Raw genomic sequence first — 15914 nt, 5'->3', positions numbered from 1 at the left:
CTCTCCCTTTCTCTCCCTCTCTCCTCTCTCTCTCCCTCTCTCTCTCTCTCGGTCTCCCCCTCTTTCTCTCCTTTCTCCCTTTCTCTCTCTCTCCCCCTCTCTCCTCTCCCTTTCTCTCCCTCTCTCCTCTCTCTCTCCCTCTCTCTCTCTCTCGGTCTCCCCCTCTTTCTCTCCTTTCTCCCTCTCTCTCTCCCTCTCTCCTCTCTCTCCCTCTCTCGCTCTTTCTCCCTTTCTCTCCCTCTCTCCTCTCTCTCCCCCTCTCTCCTCTCCCTTTCTCTCCCTCTCTCCTTTCTCCCTTTCTCTCTCTCTCCCCCTCTCTCCTCTCCCTTTCTCTCCCTCTCTCCTCTCTCTCTCCCTCTCTCTCTCCCTCTCTCTCTCTCTCGGTCTCCCCCTCTTTCTCTCCTTTCTCCCTCTCTCTCTCCCCCTCCCCCCCGCCCCGCACCTGGGCGCGGGCTCCAGCAGCGTGGTCGTGTCCAGGTAGTGGATCTTGTAGAACTCGAGCAGCGCCGGCAGGTGCTCGAACTCCTGGTCCCCGATCTTGAAGCGCCGGTTGGGCAGCGAGTTGATGATGTAGTGGGACACGCGCGAGTTCTCGGACACGGACAGCACGTAGTCCCCGGGGCAGGTGGACGAGTCGCGCACCAGGAAGACGCCGTGCCGCTGGCCCTGCAGCCGGCTCTGCGCCTCCTGCCGCGACACCGGGCCCACGTACCAGGCCGAGCGGTCGGCCGAGTCGAAGCGCGCCGCCGCCATGGCCGCCGGGGGCCGCGCCGCCCCGGGCGGGGGCGCGCCGGCTACGGAAGCCCGCGGGCGAGCTCGGGCCGCCGCCGCTCCGCCGAGGGCCGCTCCCCGCGCCGCGCCCGCCGCCGCCGCCGCCCCGCGCCCTCACAGGCCCCGGCCCGCCCCGAGCCCGCGGCACCGCCGCCGCCGCGCCCGCACCATCGCGCGCCGGGGCCCGCGCCCCGCCGCCCCGCGCCGCCGCCGCCCCGCCGCCCGCCGGCCTCGCCGCTCCGCCGCAGCCCTGCTTCCCGAGAGCCCCAGCAACAAAATGGCGGGCGGCCGGCCACCTCCCCAGCCTCTTCGGGGGCGCCCTCTGCGCGTGCGCGGCGCCCGCCCCGCCCCTCGGGGCCCTCGCCGGTTGGCCGGCCCGGCCCGCGCGCGCCCAATGAGGATCGGCGCTCGCGCTGCCCCGGAGCTCGCGCCCATTCGCGGCGCCGCCCTCCCGCCTGTCCGCGTGAGCGCCGGAGCACGCCCGGCACGGGAGGGGGGAGCGGAAGGGGGAGAGGGGGAGGGGAAGGGGGAGGGGAGGAGGGGGAGGGGGGAGGGGCGGGGCGACGAGCGGAGGCCGCCGGGCGCTTCCTTCGGTTTCGAAAGGCCGAGCCGAGGTGGGGAAATCTCGCCTGGAGTCCGGGCGGGGGGAGGGGCGGGGGGCGGCCCGCCGGCTGGGCCGTAGTGATCCGTAACGACGCCCCTCCTACCTTCCAGCTCAGCCATATGTACTAGTAATGATCCGCACCCAAATCAAACCTCGGGCGGGGGGTCCCTGACCCACGCCCAGGCCCGGCGGCCGTATATACCAGTAACGATCCGCATCAATATCAGACCTAAGCTACATTTGTAATCAGTCCCAAAGACGCCCTCTCCTCAGCCGTATTCATTAGTGACGATCCGCACCAAGATTGACTCTCCGAGGTCCCTGGGCAGCAGCAACCCAACCTTGGGTGTCCCAAAGGCTCCCCTCGGGGTGTGGAGGCCGGGAAGGGCTCCTGCACCTCGGGTGGGTCCGCTTGTCACTTACCTGTCACCTGTGGCTCCCCCACGTGCTCCGGCCACACCCCGCAAAGCTAAGGGCGACCAGTGGGCTCCAGCCCCTTGGCTGAGTTAGGGGGTGTCTGCCCCCCCAGAATGGGCCGGGGAGAGTTCTGAAACAGAGCTTGGCTGTCCTCCGGACCCGTGTCCGGCGCCAGACTTGGGGCCACTGTGCTCCACCGAAGTCCAGTCCGGGCGCAAGTCGGGCCGCACCCCTATCTCCTTGGTCCCCCCAAAGCCAAGGCTGAACGCGTAGGTAGCGCTTAGTAGGGGCCAGGCCTCCCACCACACCTGGGAGGCAGTCCCCGTTTTACAGAGGAGAAAACTGAGGCTCCACCACCTAGGGAAGGCTCCTGATGCCAGGCTCTTTCCAGGGCCAGAGCCAGGACTCCCCTGCCAGCCCCTATACTGAGTGCCTCTGCCTCACCCCCATTCCCACCAGGGCATACCCCAGACCGGGCAACTTGAGCATCGCTGCCCATCCCCATCATCAAGGATGCTCCCCAAGAGAAGCCAGCCCTAGGCTGGGCAGAGCTGTCTTTAGCTTGACCCTTCCCAGTGGTTTGCCCCTTGTCTGCCCCATTAGACCCTGAACTGCTGGAGGGCAGGGACCCACATTATATGCCAGCACTTAGCATGGCACACAATAGGCCCTCAATCAATGCTAGAGGACAGATTCATCCACCACCACCATCCTTCCCCAAAGCTCCCTATGTGGTACTGACCTGTACAACCGCAGCCCAGGCCTTACCCTCTTCCCTTATGAATTCCTGCTTTTTCCCCTGAGGAATGGGGGGGATTCAGGGGGATCAAAAGTCCAGGTTCTGTTGACTGGCATTCCCCACCCCACCCTGGCCCCAGCCTTGTGAGGGAACTGGCTCTGGCAGCAGGTAAGCTGCTGGCTCCAACTCATTGCTGGTGCCTCTTCTTCCCTCCCCCAGATCCTCTGGGAGAGCCACACTTCCTGCCAGCCCCACTTCACGGGGATAAAGCAGCCCATGACTTGGGTTGAGATGTGGAGACTTCCATCAACAAGATGTTCTGTGGTCCAAGGCTCAAGCGGCAGGGGACCTGGAAGCTGGCGATTAGCCCAGGGGAGATTATTTGGCTACTGGGCAGAGGCAGAGATGAGAAGGGAGACGTTGAGGCCCATCTCTGCCCCTAGCTAAGTTCTGAACCTTATAGACTCAGCTTAAACTGCTTGAAACCCAGCAGTGAGGAGGCAGCCTAGATATTTATCCGCTCACTGCCCTCTGGTGGCTAATGGGAATATAGCAACCTCTTGGGAGACCTTTCCACAGAAGTGACTACTAGGTTAATGGTTCAAAAGAATTCCACCTGCTGGGAAATTCAGGTATGGTGCTCCCTCGGTGGATAACTAACACAGAGACATGTTGCCATCCAGTAGGTTTAAGGAAGCCAATACCAGTCAGTTTGGACTGCTTATACTGCGGTTACCCCGGTATCTCAGGTAGGACCCACAGAAAGGGAGGAGGGTCGATTTGTTACTACCGGTATGACTTTTGGACAAGCCACTCTCCTCCTCTGGGGCTCAGTGTTCGGAGGAGATGATCTCTAAGCCAGACACCAAGGTGCTACATGGATACCTATAGAACCAACCAATCCATCAACAAACATTGATTAGGTGCCCGCATCATGTGCCAAGTGCTGTGCTGAACTCTGGGGTACAAAGAAAATCGATAATCCCCACCCTCAAGGAGTGTGCATTCTAATGGGGGTGCCAACACAGAGTAGAAGAATGGTACCAGCACCTGGGGGGAGGAAAGGAAAGCAGGGATTCCAAGAGACCTAAGTTGGAAGGGAGAGCATTCCAGGCTAGGGATACTCTATGCAAAGGCATGGAGATAAAGATGATGCATTCTGTTTGAGAAACAGTAACTAGGCCAGGGTGGCTGGATCTTAGGGAGTATGTTGTGTAGGGCCTTAACTGCCAAACAAAGGATTTAATCCTGGAGGTAATAGGGAGCCACTGGAGAGTTTGGAGTGAGGGGTCTAATATAATCTGATCTATGCTCCACAAGGGAGTAATGGATGTATTGGATGGGGAGAGACTTGACTCAGAGGGATGAGTGGAAGGCTAGGGTGATAGTCCAGGTGAGAGGTAAAGAGGGCCTGTATCAGACTTGCTGTTTATGTAAGAGGAGAAATGGGGAGAGGTAGAGGAACAAAGTTTAGTGATGGACTAGATAGAGAGTGAAGAGATTTTGAAGTTGGGTGTCTAGAAGGGTGGTATTCTCCTGGAAATGCAAATGCCAACAACTCTGAGGAGCCATTTCACCTCCACCAGATACGCTAAAATGACAGATGCTGGAGAAGATATGAAGAAACAGGCTCCCAGTGTGTTGTTGGTGGAGTAGTGAACTAGCCCAACTATTCTGGAAAGGCTTCTTGAATGGCAGAAAGGTGAAAGGAGCAAGCATGTATTAAGTGCCTACTTTGTGTCTGGCAGTGTGCTAAGCATTTTACAAGTATCTCAAACCTCACAACTACTCCTGGAGGTAGGTGCTATTATGACCCCCATTTTACAGATGAGGAAACAGAGGCAGGCAGAGGTTAAGTGACTTGCCCAGAGTCACACAGCTAGGAAGTGTCTGCGTCAGGATTTGAACTCAGGTCTTCCTAGCCCTCCATCTGCCATGCTAGCTGGCTGCCTTCAGGAATTATCAATGGTAGAGGAACGGCCGAACAAGTTGTGGTGTATGAATGTAATGGAATACTATTTCCCATAAGAAATAATGAGCAGGCAGATTTCAGAAAAAACCTGGAAGAACTTATATGAACCGAAGCTGAGTGAAATGAGCAGAACCGAGAGAACACTCACCGTACACAGTACCAGCAACACAGTGAGACGGCCAATGATGACAGACTTAGTTCTTCTCAGTAATGCCATGATCTAAGATAACTCCAAGAGACTCATGATGGAAAATGCCGTCCACCTCCAGAGAAAGAACTGTGGAGTCTGAATGCAGATGGAAGCAGCCTATTTTCTCTTTTGTGTGTGTGTGTGTGTGTGTTTTTCTTTCTCTTGGTTTTTCCCTTTTGTTCTGATTCTTCTTTTACAACATGACTAACATGGAAATATATTTAATATGATTGTACCTGTATCTATATGCATATTTATATATATATATCTCAAATTGCTTGCCATCTTAGGGAGGGGGAAAGAGGAAGAAGGGAGAAAAATTTGGAACTCAAAATCTTATAAAAGGGAATGTTGAAAACTAAAAATTAATTATTTTTAAAAAGCTATCCAGAGGTCAAGGAGGAGGAGAAAAGGAGGGGGAAAAGCAATGACTGGAACCATTAGAAGATCACAGGTAAACATGGAGAGAACAGGTTCAATGGGACAGTGAGGTGGGAAGGCAGATGGAAAAGTGAGTGGGATGTGAGGATTATGGCAGCTCAGGCAGTTTGGCTGCAAATGGAAAGAAGGCCCAGACCAATGGCTTGAGGTGGTGGCACGGCCAAGGGCAAGGCTCGGGGGAGCTTTGGCAGTTTGTAGGCAGTGGGGGAGGTGCCAGCTGATAAAGAGAGATTGGACTATGAAAGGAAAAGATGACTGGAGGGGCAGGCCCTCAGAGGAAATTAACAAGCGCCTAATTGTTTACTATAAATTTTTATTGCTATCTTTCATTTTTATATCCCTAAAATTTCTCTTTTTATCCCTCCTCCTCCCACAGAACTGTTCCATATAACAATATTTTTAAAGAAAAAACAGAAAAGTTAATAAGACTCATCAATATATCAGAAAAGTCTGAAAAATATATGCCATGTTCCACACCCAGGCACCTCCTGCCTCTGCAAAGGAGTGGGCTAGGATGGCATCTCTTTGCTTCTGGGCTATGCTTCAACAAACACTTAGTAAGGGATTCCTGACCTTCATAAAGTCAAACTCAGCCTTTCTTCAGAGACAGAAACAAAGAAAGAGAGAATGGGCATGAGATCATGGGGTTGAATCAGGAGGGGAGGTACAGTGGATAAATAAAGCACTGGCATGCTAGAATCAGGAGGATCTGAGTTCAAATCCAACCTCAGACATTTAGCTGTGTGACTCTGGGCAAGTCACTTAACCCCAGTTGCCTCCAGAAAACTCAAACAAACCTACTCAATTTGGGATAGTAAGGTGGTACAGTGGATAAAGTGCCAACCCTGGAGTCAGGAAGACCTGAGTTCAGATCCAAACTCAGACACTTCCTAGCTGCCTGATCCTGGGCAAGTCACTTAACCCTGATTGCCTAAAAAAATAAAAATAAAAATCAGGGAAACAGCCTGTAATGATTGGCTTCAAAGTAGGTGGTGAGGTCCTCTGCTTAGAGAGGGTGAGAAGTGTCTAACGTAGAGGTCTGGAGCAGCCCCCTACAAGGGTGTTCTGGACAGCTGGTCTAGAAAGAATACCAAGATTATTGTGCTGAGCAGTGAGGGCTCAGGTGAGATGGGAAGTAGGAAATGGCAGTAGAGGCCATCCTGCTGTTGTCAGAGGTGTGGAGGGCCTCCCTTCTCCTTTTCAGATACTTCATCAATCACCCATCATCCTTGGAGTTTCAGTCTCTTCCTTCCTTGGAGTTTGGCTCTCTGGTCTACAAACAAGGCACTGACCCTAAACTCTCAGTCAAGGTCCATAAACGTTTATCAAGTGGTTATGCAATTACAAGAAGAAAAAAAAAGAAAGCTGGGCCCTGCCCTCAAAAAGCTTACAATCTAATGGGAAAAGAAGACACACAAAAAGGAAGCTGGAAAGGAGGGGGAGAAGGTATTCAACACAGGTTCTGGTGAAGTCCCTCAGCCAAGTCCCACAGAAGGTCAGACAGATCTCCTTGAAATGCAAATGGAAACAACTCTATGGAACCACCTCACCTCACCAGACTGGCTAAGCTGACAGAAAAGAAAAATTGCAAGTGACTTAGAGGAATGTGGAAAAATAGGCTTAAGAATGCATTGTTGGTGGAGTTGTGAACTAGCCCAACCATTCTGGAAAGGTTTTTCAGGTGAGAAATGGGAGATTGTAGAACTGAGCCCTCTTCTTACATGGAGGGGCTCATGTCCCTGCATCTAGGTAGTATAGGCCTACAGTCAGGAAGAGTTGGGTTCAAATCCAGTCTCCGACACTTACTAGTTGTGACTAAGTCACTTAAACCTGTTTGCCTCAGTTTTCTCATGTGTAAAATGAACTGGAGAAGGAAATGACAAACCATTCCAATATCTTTAACCAAGAATACCCCAAATGGGGTCACATAGAGTTAGACACAAGTGAACAACAAGTTCATAGCCCCTCTCTCCAATCAGAGGAGGTAGAAAGGGCAGGGGTGACATGGAGTCCCTAGACTGAAGAAGTTATCCCAGTCAGAAGAAATGGGTTTGTATCTCAGGTTCAACTGAGTAATTTTGGCTGCTCCTAACATTCAACTCTTCTCTGCCCCCAGGAAACTCCCTAAGACCACTCATTAAAGACCTATACTGATCTGCATTGGTGAAGGCCATTTCCACTCAATGAAATTACACCTCCACAGAAAAATAAAAAATGCACCCTGTGTCTCTCCATTATCTCCTTTGATCCCCAAAGCAACCACGGCAAGGATGTGGAGCATTGTACCTTCTTCTATACCTTTGAATAGCTTTGCTTTCTTTTATATTGTAATTCTCCTGTATCAAATGTTTGACTTTGTGTGCCATCTCAACTCGTTTTGGAAACTGGTGGCACTAAGAGCACTAAATAATCGAAAGCTTTCTGTATTTCAACAATTCAACGAACGTGTTCAGCCAAGCCAGGGAACTCAGAGACCAAAAGCAGTTCATGTTTCCATGAGTGAAGATCACAAGTTCCTCACGCCTGAGTAAATGGTCAAAGAAATTTCATCACTCAAGGCCAACCACCCAATGCTGGACTTCTGTGAAAGGAGTTAGGACAGAGCACTGTAGGAGAAAGAGTTAAGCCCTTGCAGGCAGGATTAAAATTTCAGCTGTGAGGACATGGGAACCTATCACTTGACCTGAGACTCAGTTTCCTCACCTATAAAGTGGGGATAATAGCATGTAAGATTCACAGTACATGGCTGTTATGGGAATTAAAGGTGTGTGTGTGTGTGTGTGTTTGTCCTTCATTGCCAAAGAAGACCATGCCATTAGAAAAATGATGACATGACTTGCACTTGACTTTGTTCTGAGTGAGGGAGGGCTGTGCAAGTCACCAGCCTCACTTCTCCTCCAGAGTCATCTGAATCCAGTGATCAGATACTCATCAGGACAACTGGAGATGACTCAGGATGAGGCAATTGGGGTTAAGTGACTTGCCCAAGGTCACACAGCTGGTGAGTGTCAAGTGTCTGAGGTGAGATTTGAAGTCAGGTCCTCCTGACTCCTGCACTGGTGCTCTATCCACTGCACCACCTAGCTGCCCCAGGAATTAAAGGAGAGAATGGATAGATGGTATTTATTTCTATACCTCAGGGTGCTATATAAAACAAGGCATTATTTTTATCATTCTTATTATTAACAGCATCATCAGCTGGGCTGACCCCAAGATGACGGACACCCTATGTGATGCTGAGCACTTTGTAGAATCTGTGCTCCAACCACACCTGCTCCTCCTGGGAGATTCTGGGTCATCTCTTTCCATAAATTCTCCCGTGATAGTCAAAGACTCAGAGGCCGTATGTCTGTAAAATGAGACATCGATACATGTACAAAGCAGTAGTCATTCTCTTTCTCCCTATGCCTCCTCTTCCTCATACCTTCCCTTTTTACTGTAGAGGGCACTGCCCTTTTTCCAGTCCCTCAGGCTCCTAAACAGGAGTTATCCTGCACTCCTCACTGTCTCACCCCACTCCCACATCCAAGCTGTTGCCAAGGCCTGTCAATTTCACTTGTGGGCATCTCTGGTCAGTCCCACCTGTGCAGCATCTCTCCAATACGCCCCTTTCTCTCCACTGACCTTGCCCTTACCCTGGTGCAGACTCTCATCATCTCATGTCCTATTGCAATAATCTTCTGGAGGGGGGGTGTCTGCCTGACTCAAGTCTCTCCCCACTCTGGACCATCCTCCACTCAGCCACTAAAGCAATTTTCCTAAAATTCAGGTTCACTGATGTAACACCCTCCCCCCCTACTCAATAAACTCCAGTGACTCTCTATTACCTCTGAGATAAAATATAATTCAATTGTACCACCTTTAAAAGCCCTCATTTCCCTCTCTTACCTTTCTGGTCTTTTTACAGCTCCCCAGCCCTCGCTGCCTTCCCCATCTATATATTCTTTGATTCAGTGACATTGAGGTATTTTTTTGGCTGTCTGTCCCCTAGGACTGGATTATTTTCCCTCCTTATCTCCATTTCCTGGGCTCCCTGGCTTTAGTTCCAACTAAACTCTCTCCTTTACAAGAAGTCTTTTCCAATCCCTCTTAATTCTAGTGCCTCCCCTCTCGTGATTTTCTCTCATCTATCCTGTTATTTGTTTGTATATAGTTTTTCCAATGTTGTCTTCCCCATTAGACTGTGAGTTCCTTGAAGGCAGGCATGCTTCCCCCCCACATACACACACATTTTGTATTCCCAGAGTTTAGCATAGTACTTAGCATACAGAAGGCGTTTAATAAATGCTTGTTCACCCACTGACTGTTCTGGTGTTCTGTACTTCTAAGCCCCTTCAGCTCAGAGACTGCTTTATTTTGGTTCCTGTATCCTTGTTACCCGATGTAACAGCTCACTAAATGTTTGCCATGCTGAATCTTTCTAGGTGCAGCTTTTCTCAAGAGAAGGGAGACTTCCATATCTTAGAAGTCTGAAGGAAGGAACCAGGGGCAGGAAGAGACTGATGTCAGGAAGGGGCTACAGACTGCACAAATTAGGAGGTGCAAAAGGATGTTCACTAGGAGGAAAATGGGAACAGTAAAGTTAGAGACTTTGGAAGGAGAACAACTAGAATCCATTCTTTAAATAGTATTAAGTACCTGCCATGTGCAGGGAGGCAATGTTTAGGCACTGGTAACACAGAGACAAGAAAACCCTCCACTGTTTCTGTCCTCAAGGGGATTACCCTTTTACTTGAAGGTAAAAACTGGACACACACGAGGAAGAAAATGACTGTTTGAGGAGGGAGAAGACACTGACTGCCAGGAGAATCAGGAGGGGCTCTGATTAGGGGGCAGCATTTGAGCTGAGCCAGGAAGGAGGGAGTGTGTTTCAGGCATGGGGCACAGCCTGGACAAAAGAACAGAGGCTATAGATAAACAGGCATTTACTGGAAGCATATTGTGTGCTAGGCATGGTACTGAATACATTCCAGAACAGTAACTATGTCTTGGCTGGAGCACAGGGGATCTGGAAGGGAAGTAAGATGAAGAAAGTCTGGAAAAATCGGTAGATGCCAGATTGTGCCAAGCTAAGGGGTCTGTGTTTTCTCCTAGAGGCTCCAGGGGACCATGGAAGGTTTTTAACCACATAAGTAAATGTAGTCGGCTTTGTGTTTGAGAATGGTGATATTGGCAGCTATGTGGAGAAAGGACCAGAGATGGAGGAAGGGAACTTGTGCATATTATGTCCCTATGAGGGCTGGACACTGTGCTAAGGACCAATATTATCTCACCTGATTTTCCCTACAACCCTGGCAGGTAGGTGCAATTATGATCCCCACTTTACAGTTGAGGAAACTGAGGCAGACCAAAGTGAAATGACTTGCCCAGGGTCACACGGCTGGGAAGTATCTGAGGCTGGATTATGAATGTATGTCTTCCTGATTCCAGACCCAGCACTGTACCCTCGCAGCTGGGAGAAACTAGAACCAGTGAGACTTGTAAGAACAGCCCAGGTGAGTGAGTAAGGCTTTCGACCAGAGTGATAACTGTGTGAATGGAGAAAAAGAGATGAATGTGAGAAACGTGGTGGCAAAACGGGCAGAATTAGTAATCAAAAGATTGGCATTCAGAGACAAAGTGAGGGACAGGGAGAACCAAAGATGGCTGATAATCTTGTGGCCTTGGGTGGCTGGAGGGTGTTGGATGGAGGGTGGATAGAGAGCTCTGAAAAGGCACAGGTTTATCAGGGAGAGAGGAGGGGTTGGTCTGGCCATGCTCAGAGGCTGCCAAGAGGCAGAAATTTCGATCAACTAGATATAGAGATGGGCTCTAGAAGAATCAAGGGAGACAAAAGCTTACAAATCGTTCACATGGATGTTGGAATCACTGAGGAGTGTGGCCCAAAGTCGTCACTGGTCAGTCAATGAGTCTTCATTAAACATAACTGTATGTCAGGTGCTGGGGATTCAAAGAAAGGTAATAAAAGCTCCCGGCCTCTAGTGAGGCAGACAAGGTGTGAATGACTATCGGTAGACCAGATATCCACAGAGTAGGTAGCCCGGAACTCCTCCAGAAAGGGACTAGGGCAGGTGGGAGAGGGCACATGGACAGCAGCACTTGACCTTTCTTAGAAAGGAGACGTTTCCTGGTGGGTTGTAGATGGGGAAAAGCTTTAAAAGGAGTATATGACAATTAGCAATGAGAAAAGGACAGCCAAGCCCAGAAGTGACCCCTGGGGGGCAAGGATCAGAGGTACCCTATCTCATCCCCTTTGGATCTGAGAAGAGAGACTATGGCCTCTGGAGCAGAAGGGAGGAGGGGTGTGGGAGCCATCCTGCCAAGGGAAAGCTAAGGCTCTGCTTTGGTGGGAACAGAGGGAAGAGGTCCAAGGCTGCTGTGTGGTCGAGAGCCTGCCTGGATGCCCTGCCCTGATTTCATCTCAGCCACACTGGCCTTTATGCTGCTGTTTACATGGGATAGTTCCTTTTCTATTTCTATCTCTTTCTACAAACTTTCCCCCATGCCTTTTCCTTCTGCCTCTTGGAACCCCTAGCTCTCTACAACTACTGGCTCAGCTCAAAGACCACCTAAGAGACAGCTGGGCAGAGAGCAGTGAGGCCTTGGGCCTGAAGTCAGGAAGATTCGAGTTCAAATCCAACCTCAGACACTTACTATGTGACTCTGGGCAAGTCACCTCATCTCTCTGTCTCAACTGTAAAATGGGGATCCTCATGTCACCTCAAGTGAGATAATACTTGCAGAGTGCTCACATGGTGCCTGGCACATAGTAGGTACTTCAAAGGTGCTTGTTCCCTTCCCTTTTCTCCCCATTCAAAAGGTCATTCCTGATTCCCCCAGTTGTTGGCGCTGCCTCTGGTGACATGTTGTAGCCCTCAAGTCTTAGAAAGTAAGTTCTTGAGACATAGGGCCTGTCTCGTCTTTGTGTTTATGTTGTCACTGCCTAGCACCATGCTTGGAATAAGGCAGAGAGATACTCAAAACGTTTCTTGAATTTAATTTACCCAGATTTTAGCAAAGCATCTGACAGAACCTCTCACAATATTCTTGTACACAATATGGAGATTAGTAGAGTAATATAGATGGGTGATTTTGAAACTGAACTTAAAGAACATTGATTAATGTTTCATCATCGAGACAAAAGGAGGTTTGTAGTAGAGTGCTGCTAGGCTCTGTCTTTGGCTTTAAGGTCAACATTTTTATTAGTGATTTGCATGAAATAACATCAATTTGTGGACATGAAGAAGGTGGGAAAATCTTTCTCCTGAATGATAAAATTGGGATCCAAAAGGTCTCAACAGGTTGTAAAGGCAGGAGATAAAGTTTCTTGGGAACTTATAACACCTGGACTTATAACATCTGCATGAGTCCATAATAGGTGGAGACATGGCTAAAAAGCAGTCTATGTGAGTCAACAGTCATCCATTTAGAAGTCTGGTGTCCAGAATGGGGGAGGTGATGGTCCTGCTCTGTTCTGCCCTTGTCAGACCATGTCAAGAGTATTGGATGCAATTCTGCTACCACTGGAGAGGAAGGGCATTGACAAATTGGACCATGTCCTGGAAAGGGCAAGGGGAAAGGCGAGGGGGACTAACCTGGAGCCAAGGCTGTAGAGGACCTACTGAAAGAGCCTGGGATTTTTTAGTTTGAAGGTTTAGGCTGTCGCTTGGTAGGGTCAGACTTGATCTCTTTGGCCATTTTTAGAGGATAAAACGAGGACCAATTGGTGCAAGTTGCTAGAAGACATTCTTTGGATCCTGAAGAATTATTGCTATTTACAAGTGCAACGGATTGCCTTGGGATGTAGCGAGCTCCCTGGTGCTGTCCCTTCAAGCACAGGCTCATGATGACTTGTCCAGGATCAGCTGTATGGTTTAGGTAAGTGCTGGACTGGATGACCTCTGAGCGGCCTTCCAAGTCTATCGGACAGACTCTAAGAGTGTTGGCCCTCTGCTCAGCTGAGGGTGGGGGCCTTGCTTGTGCTAGAGTGCCCTGGAGGTGTCCCTAGTGAAGGAAAGGGAGGAGTGGGTGGGCAAGAAGAGCCCAAAGTTCTTGCTTTTTCTGCCTAGATTCTTGAAATTTCCTGCCAAGTGGCTGCTAAATTCCTCCTTTCCCAAAGTATGGTGACTCATACACGAATTGTCCTTAAAAGCAGCAGCTCTAACTCCCTGGTTAGAGGGATCCCAGCTGTCACTGCAGAACTGATCTTCTTGGCTTTGTAGGCCTTTCATGGGCAGTTACCTCTGTGACCACAGCAGATCTGGGGGCCTTAAGCATTCCTGCAAAACCTACTAGGCAAGAGTCACCAATCCCTTTCTCCATCTTCCTAGGCATTCACTTCCCCAAGTAGGTTTTAGTGGCTTAGTCCCAGGGCTAACGTACAAACTCCAGTTTGGCATTTACCATCTATCTGCACAATCTGCCTCTTATCAGCCTTACCTTAACTGATCGTACATTCTTCTTCACGTGCTCTAGTTGGGGTCTTTGACCTTCCTTTGTTTCTTAGTACACAGTAAATGCTTAATAAATGTTTACTGACTATTTCAGGCAGACTGGTCTAGTGTTCATGACTTTCCACATGCTTTGCAGAGGCTTTCCTCCATACCTAGGATGTTCCATTTTCCTCACCCTACTGCCCTGGTTGAAATCCCTTGTTCCTTTCGAAGTTGAAGTGGCATCCCCTACAAGAGACCTTTTCTGATCCTCCGCATTATTAGTGACACTTCCTTTCCCCCTAAAACTTAACTTTGAATATATTTTCTATTTACTCGTCTGCCTGTGTTTGTTTCCTCTCAGTATAAACTCCCAGAAGGCAGGGCATTTCATGTATTGTTGTGTCCTTAGTCTCCAGTATAGTGCCTAGCCAAAGACCTATACGATGAGATTTAGAGCGGGGAAGGCTTTAGAGACCATCTGCTCTGGCCCCTTAATTTTATTTACTTTAAAATGGTTTTATTGATGTCTTTTGTTTTTAAATCACTATGGTTTTCTCTAGTATCTCTCCCCTACCCAGAGAGCCATCTCACATGAAAATACAAATGGCATTTTTTTTTAAAAAAAGAAAAAGAGTGGAAAACCATCAGAACTGACGGATACATTGAAAAAGTCACAAAATCTGTGTAAAGCAGCAACACCTCTCACCTCCACAAAGAAGTGGATTGGGAGCATGCTCTCATATCTCTTTCTGAGCCACACTTATTCTTTATACTTCTTTTTAAATAGTATTTTTACCCCAATTACATGTAAAATAAATTTAAATTTTTTTCAAAGTTTTTAGTTCCAAATTCTATCCCTTCTTTTTCCTCCCTGAGACGGTAAGCAATCTGATAGAGGTTATACGTGTGCAATCATGTAAACATTTCTGTAACAGTCATTCTGTGCAAGAAGACTCAAACAAAAAAGAGAGAAAGAGAAAGGGAAATAGCCTGTTTCAGTCTATATTCAGACAACAGCAGTTCTTTCTCTGGAGGCAGATAATATGCTTCATCATTAGTCCTTTGGGATTGTCTCAGCTCTTTGTTTGGTGAAGTCATCCACAGTTAATTATCACACAATGTTGCTGCTACTGTGCACAATGCTCTCCTGGTTCTGCTCACTTCACTTTGTACCAGTTCATGTAAATCCAAAATTTTCTGAAATCAACCTGCTTGTCATTTCTTATAGCACAATAATATTTCATTACATTTATATACCACAATTTGTTCAGTCATTCCCAAGTTGATGGGTAGCCCCTCAATTTCCAATTCTTAGCTACCACAAAAGGAACTGCTAGAAATATTTTTGTACAAATTGGCCCTTTCTCCTTTTCTAAGAAATGTCTTTGGGATATAGCCCTAACAGTGATTTTGCTGGATCAAAGAGTATGCAGTTTTATGACCCTTTGGGCATAGTTCCAAATTGCTCTGCAAAATGGCTGGATCAGTTCACAGCCGATTAGTGTCCCAGTTTTCCCACATCCACTCTAGCATTTATCATTTTTCTTTTTGGTCATGTTAGCCAATCTGGTAGCTTTTTATTTTGCATTTCTCTAATCAATACTAGTTTAGAGCATTTATTCTATAACTTTTGAAACATTCATTCTTGATTTTTTTGGTGTGTGGTGGTTTCCACTGACATTGTTGTAGTCAGTGTCTACATTTGTCAAGATTGTTTTCTTGGCTGTGATGACTTCCCTCTGGATCAGTTCATGTGCTCTCTTCATTACAACCAGTGGAATTCTCGCACCAAACTTCCCTTTCCAATGTCCGCTTCTGTTCAAATGGATGAACACCTACTACGTTGCCCTGTAATAGCTACTTGAAATACAAAGGCAAAAATGGAACCAGGATGATGAAGTAGATCTTCAGGAACTGAGGATGTTTGTCCTGGAGGACAATGAGTACAAGGTAACTGTCATGAAGTGTTTGGCTTCCTGTTGTGTGGAAGAGTTGTTCTGCTTGGCCCAAAGGGGAATGGCTCTTATTTTTATAAATCTGACTCCGTTCTCTACATATGTGAAAAATGAGGCCTTTATCAGAAAAACTTGCTGTAAAAATTTTAGATATTACTTCCATGTCTATGGTACACTGTAGGAAAATGTAGTTTCTCTGATTATGTCTTTTAACTACGTCTATTTTTGCTTTTGTTTTGTTTGAGATCATGACTGCTACCCCTGACTTTTTTTACTTCAGTTGAAGCACAACAGATTCCGTAGCAGTCTTTTGTTTTAATGGTGCCATTCTGTCCCCTGCAACAACATATTGTTGGATTATGGTTTCTAATCCATTCTGCTGTCTGCTTG

The 15914-nt window shown here is 48.3% G+C and overlaps 1 protein-coding gene across 2 annotated transcripts in view; it reads right to left on the bottom strand.

Annotated features, from left to right (window-relative positions):
* CRKL (CRK like proto-oncogene, adaptor protein) overlaps positions 1-780 on the bottom strand; it is a 37226-nt gene extending 36446 nt beyond the window's left edge. The window contains exon 1 of one of the 2 annotated variants that reach the window (XM_072599712.1): positions 443-780. In XM_072599712.1, the coding sequence (XP_072455813.1) occupies positions 443-753 (311 nt within the window). In that variant the 5' untranslated portion in view covers positions 754-780. The remainder of the gene's footprint in view (positions 1-442) is intronic. The other variant, XM_072599711.1, reaches the window with a different exon arrangement.
* Positions 781-15914: the final 15134 nt, after the last annotated feature.

Source organism: Notamacropus eugenii, chromosome 4, assembly GCF_028372415.1.
Source record: "Notamacropus eugenii isolate mMacEug1 chromosome 4, mMacEug1.pri_v2, whole genome shotgun sequence".
Taxonomy (NCBI): Eukaryota; Metazoa; Chordata; class Mammalia; order Diprotodontia; family Macropodidae; genus Notamacropus; species Notamacropus eugenii.
The sequence above is the reverse complement of the archived record's forward strand: the minus strand, read 5'-3'. Positions and strand labels throughout refer to the sequence as shown.